Genomic DNA, 6,000 nt, shown 5'->3' on the forward strand with positions numbered 1-6,000 from the left:
AAAGGCCGAAGCCCTGACTTTGGGGGGAAGGCGGCCATCCCCACATCTTTAAACATTACAAAACTGTGTTTACAGGAACGAGTTTTCCCTCCTAGCTATAACTGAGGCTGTCCATGCTTGGCAGCTGAAGCTTGGTTTTTGGCCAGTATCCAAAATACTGTCAAAAAGGTCAAAAATTTCCCCAATGCTGTGTACCAAATAATGCATCCAGGAAGAAATGACTGGTTCCTCTCTCCTGTCAGAAGAACACCTCAGCCATTGTGAAACACACAATGCACATACACAAAGTGAGTCAGTCAATGGTTCAAGCCTCATTTACTGCACAGCTACCCATCCCATCCAGGAGAAAGATCATCCGTTAGACTGAAGTGGGACACACTTAAATACAGCAGGAGAGATCACCTTCAATGTGCACCCAAAGTTCACCTAAGTTATTCCCCATACCTGTGTGACATGTATTCCTTATACCATGTTTTATATCCCTCCAAAGATTCTTTTAATTACTCCTGAGGAAAGAATACATCATATACTTCATACATCCAATGGCTGAAAAAGGCTCTATCACACCAAGTGCCAAATCAGTTATCAAGATTAAAATGTTATAATCTAAAGAGAACACAAGAGACCACTTCAAAGTACAGTTATTAGACGCTGATGCTCAAAACTATATAACCAGAGCCTAACTAAGGATCTGATGTAGTAAGAACAGAGCAACTCAAATGTACTTTTTTAAAAAGAAAAAGCAAACATTTTATATAATATGGTAATTTTTTGAAACTAAGCACAAAGAAATTTATAAAATGTATAGAATTTCTCCGAGGAACTGATCTTTTTTTTTTTTTAACTGATGAACTATGTAAATATTACCATTACTGGAATCCCTAATCTCTTTTATTCAAGTATACTTCGCACAAACCACTTATATACAATGCAAGTTCACAAATCAGCATCAGACAGAGAGCTAAAGCTCATTCCTTTTTGCATTATTTTGCAAAATGGAATGTAAGGGGTGAACTGTGTGCAGTGACATTTCCCTCCCTTCATGAATTTTAGGTAAACAAAACAAGACATTACAGACCAAATCAAGTATGAGTTATTTGTATTTACAAGATGACTGGGCTGTGACATGTTCTAATGCTTTCAGAAATTAAAGCACGCTGCTCCTCGATTTGAGCTAGGAAGCGTGTCCCCACTGCATATTTTGAGTTGTATAAATCCCCACATTTACTCTTTGTAAACCAAGTTTTCAAGTTGTATTAATCAGTTTTTCCACCTCCATTTTAAGTTTTATGTTTTGTAGTGGTTTCTGGTGTTAATTTCTGGTGACTCAACATGCAAATCAAATGAAGACTGAACACTAGATGAACAAAAATGTTTTAAATCAAATCAAGTATATAACACAAATAAATGGTAAAAGTTTCAAATTTATCCCTAATTTATAGATAACTCTGATTATGAAGCTGTTATTAAAGTATTATAAGGAAGCACTCCTTTTACTTTATACTTGCCTTGACCACATGCAGTCCCCAAAGCAAAAAAGCCCTCCCTTAATAGGAAGACAATAGTGCCTACAGTAATTAACTTCTCTTACTTTTTTATGAATGGGTTTAAAAATATAACATGTTCACTTTTCTGTTTAAGAGAACAACCAGCCAGACAACAGTTAATATAACTTTTAAATTTGTATTGACATGACTGATGATGACAAAATAAAGCAAATTTTCCAAACAGAAGAGTCATATGTCACCATCGATTTCTCCAAGTATAACTGAATATATCACAAATATGTTTTGCAGGTGATCAGCATATACACTGTAAGTGAAAAATCTCAGAAAGCATCAAGTAAAAAAAATAAGGTGGATAAGGTGACTTCTCACAGGTAAATCCCTGCCCACATCCTATGACTATTCAGTCATAATAAAAGCAGTGTTGCAAGAGCATTAAAACTGCTAATGCAACTCCTTGCATTCAAAACTTACTCCTTACACATTCCCATGGCACCCCATGAAAAAGAAAACTTCCAAGGGAAGGCCAAATGACTGATCCCAGTTGTTTATATACACTTGGTAGGCTAAGCATTCCTCAACTTTAAAACACCAGTCCATCAAGAGCAATGGACAGCCACTGTAAGGACAAATGTTTCACATGTCCTTCCACAAAACACCAGTGAAGTTGACATTCCACCACTACGCACACTGTACACCTCAATTAGACAGAAATCCCATTTTCCATTCTTACCAGTATCTTGAGATAATCAAAGAAGCTCCAGAATACAATCCAGCTAATTCCTACCATATTTACCAGTTTTCTTCAGGATATCATCACCCTTATTTATCTGCACTACTTTCATGCACAGACTGTTTTCCTTTAAAAACCAGACAGCAAGTCCATTTTTACAAGCAAAGAGCTCAACTTCTTGATACTTTTGAGCCTTTCCTTGTATTTTTTAATCACCGCCTCCAATACACCTGCCTTCTTTCTTATAGTCGTAATATAACTTCTACAATCAACAGAAGAAAGCAATTACACCATCTGAAACATCTTTCATTGTCTGGCTGGTACCTTAAAATTCGGCTCCAAAACCACGCTACCTACTTAGAACATAACTCGTAACACTCAAATTCTCATGGACTGAAGTTGCCCACAGTAAAGAGTGAAAGGGATCCTGAATCAATTTACTTCTCCTGAAGTGAGACATGTCAGAATTTAAGATCCAAGTAATACATGGTCAAGCTGAAACTACTTCTTCACTAGAAAGAAGAAAAATTACTACAGGTAATTTATAACTTTATATTTTTGTCCTGAAGCTGTGCACATGGAGCACAGTTTGCTGCTGAAAGACTTGGAACGTCCTCAGGTATCCCTCCAAACTACTAAATACATTGCTATGTTTTAATGAGCTAACACTTTGTCCTCCCAGGCAACAGAGAAATAATCATGTCAGCTCGTATTTCTATTGTAATTTGCTCCCACAGAAGTACCTTAATAACTACACTTTACTCAGGATTCAGAGAACCATTTTAAGCTTGTCTCCAATACTGCATGAACATATGGAGCAGGATGAGTCCACAATCTATGTGCCTGACTTCTCACAGCTCTTCCTAGAAGCAAACTTAGCCAGAAACATTACACAGGTACATCTGACAGAGCAGCTACTGTATCTACAGACTGGCTGTATTATATCAGAACTAGTCCAAGTCCAGCAGGACCAATACTGAGTCTGAGCAACTGGGCCCTGCTAGACAAAGCAGGGCTTAGCAACAGTTAACACTGATCAGCTCCAGGTGAAAAGGCAGGTGTAGAGCAAAAGCTGCAAAGTCCCCGAACAAATGGGAAGAGCTGACGGTATGCACTAGAAAGCTTCTGCTTCTGCCAGTGAAATAGAATTGCTCTCATGCATTCAATAAAGTTCTCTTGCCCGATATCCCTTTACATTACCATTATTTCTCACTCTGCTACTGTGGAGTATTGGTCTAATTCCTGTGACAGCTTTGAATAAAAAATGCAAAATAAATAGTAAATTAACAGCTATTTGGAAGCCCTTTCCTTGTTATAAAAATACGATAAATTCATAACTGAACTTGAGAAATTAAAAGTACAGCAAAGCAAACACCCACTTCTGTGTCTACATAAATTCTAGCTCCCATTTTTTTGTCCTGTTACAGACAGTCACTTCCTTTTTAACTCCAGTGGAAACTCTTTTGAAAAAAGGAGGGGGAGGGACAGAAGAAAGAATTACTTTTACAGGCCCCATGCAACAACGCAGGAGTCTCGTTTCAAAAAAAGTATGATAAATCAAGTTTTAAAGTAAGAAGCTGACACCACTACATTAATCCAGAACCACTGTTTACAGTTCAGTGCCTAGAAAAGTCTTTTGTGTAGAGGCTCCAATTTACCTCTAGGGATTTTTGCGTAATAAAGCATATACGGCTGACTAGATATCAGCTCACAATGACCAGTTAAAATCTTCCAACATGCAATTACTGACGCTCAAAGTAGTTCATTTTGTATCAGTACTCTACCCCCTTATTTTTTTAAGTGGACATCCTACCTTCACGCCAACTGCAACATCAGTTACAATGCTGTAAAAAAAGAAAAGAACAAGAACATAAGTCAACCAATTTATCCTCATAAACCCAACTTTTCAATGTATTCCAAGGACCAAATAATGAGGAAACCAACAGGAAACAACTTCCCTGAGCAAGAAACTATGTTCAAAGAACATATAGGTCTGAAATACAAAAGAAACTTTAAAAAGCCACTGAGCACCCATAGTTCATAGGCCTTTCCAAAGAGTACAAAGTTTCAAAGAAATGTTACTCCAATGCAGCACTGCCAGGAAATTTATTTAGGAAACTCGGGTTTCTGGACTACATGAGATTACAGGGTGGAAATAGAGTAATTTAAAAGTAAGTACAAAACTTCTCACACACCTCTATTAACAGCTAGTTCAGCAACATAGCTGAACCTTTGTCTGACCTACTCTTTGAACAGCAGTAAGCAATAATTTTTTATTTTAATTAGCCTGGGAAAAAAAACCCCAATGCATTGGTAGCTACACGTATATGAAATTTAATGAGATACACCTATGAAAAACGCTTCAACAGGTATGTCAAGGTACATCTTTTACTTAGAGGTTGCAACATCATCAATCATAGTGTATACCACAATCTTAAAAGAAACCTTAGTCCAAAAACACACACACACACACACAAAAGAATATGGGAGAGCATTCCACAGTGTAGTACTCATTAATGGCAGTAGTTCTCAGACAGGATTTGTTAACTCCTACCATTATAATCACAACCATAAAAAGCCTTTGGAACTCTCACAGTTGAAAGATTATATGCTTAAAGCATACCAAAGAGATGGCTTCTCTGTTTGAAACTGAATAAACAACCTAATAGGAGATCTGGAAGCTGAAAACTGTTGTATTTACACTGACAAAGGCTACAGCGAGCAGCCCCATTTTCCAGGTCCAACAAAAAGCAGGCCTGGCGTCTAGTGCCTGCCCATCCCAGCCCTTACTGTCCCATATGGCCGACTCCTTCCAACCTTCCCTTCTTTGGTTTTTACAGCCACTCCACTGCATATACAAAGGCATCTTTCACCTGGGGAGGGGGGGAAGCCGAAGGGCTTATTAGGCAGTTTCTGAAAACAAAAGAGCTCGACATCTGGCTCCTGCTGGCATCGCTCCTCCCCTCCAGCCAGCTCCAAAACAAACCCCAGCCCCGCAGCGCGCCCCTCCTCACCCCCGGGCCAGGGGAGAGATGCCAAAGGCGGGGGAGATGGAGGGAGCCAGAGGCTCTGGGGAGCAAGGATGGGGCTAGATCGCGCTCCTTCTTTACATCGAGACGTGGCGTCTCGGGCACTACACTTAAGGAGGGGGCGGCCCAAGGCCCTCGGCGATTTGAACGGGAGACCCTACAGAAGGGCCCGCGTTACGGGGAGGCTGAGCCCCCTCCTGCCCCGCTCCCAGCCTGTGCGGGGACTTCAGCTGTCCCGCGGCGGGAAGCTCATCGCTCCCCACACCCTCGGAGACACCCGCCGGCAGCCAACGAGCGCCCGGCACCGGGACAGGTCCCACCGCCGACCGGCAGCACAAAGCGCGGCAGTGCGCTCGCTCCCAGCGCCCCGGTGCCCACTCACCCGTCCATCGCCGAGCAGGACAGAGCGCGGGCAGCGGGACAGGAGCCGCGCACGGGGAGGCTGAGAGAAAATGGCGGCCTGGCCTGCACGGAAACCGCCGAGCGTTGCCGAGTGCCGGGCTCCGCTTCGCGTCCCCCTCCGCTACCGCGCACGCGCCGGCCGAAGGCACATGCGCCCTGCCACCGGTGAAGCTTTTGCCCTCAGCTGCCCGGCCCGAGCCGGCCCCTGAGGCGGCGCCAGCCTGCCCCGCCTGGGGCGGGGGCGGGAGCGGCGGCGGCGCCGCGTTCTCCACCCGGCCCCGAGCCCGCCCCTCCTGCCTGCCCTGCGTTTGTCGTCTGCCCTGTTCTGACT

General features: G+C 42.5%; 1 protein-coding gene across 7 annotated transcripts in view; it reads right to left on the bottom strand.

The window, feature by feature from the left end:
• The window catches only part of PTBP2 (polypyrimidine tract binding protein 2), a 46,731-nt gene extending 40,937 nt beyond the window's left edge, over positions 1-5,794 (bottom strand). For 4 of the 7 annotated variants that reach the window (XM_066192395.1, XM_066192394.1, XM_066192393.1 and 1 more), the window contains exons 1-2: positions 5,650-5,727; positions 4,052-4,082 (exon numbers count right to left, since the gene is read on the bottom strand). In XM_066192395.1, the coding sequence (XP_066048492.1) occupies positions 4,052-4,082; positions 5,650-5,657 (39 nt within the window). In that variant the 5' untranslated portion in view covers positions 5,658-5,727. Of the gene's footprint in view, positions 1-4,051; positions 4,083-5,649 lie in introns of all 7 variants that reach the window. The other 3 variants (XM_066192398.1, XM_066192399.1, XM_066192397.1) reach the window with 3 other exon arrangements.
• Positions 5,795-6,000: the final 206 nt, after the last annotated feature.

Source organism: Chamaea fasciata, unplaced genomic scaffold, assembly GCF_029207755.1.
Source record: "Chamaea fasciata isolate MVZ Bird 193981 ecotype frontalis unplaced genomic scaffold, bChaFas1.0.hap1 SCAF_10, whole genome shotgun sequence".
Classification (NCBI taxonomy): Eukaryota; Metazoa; Chordata; class Aves; order Passeriformes; family Sylviidae; genus Chamaea; species Chamaea fasciata.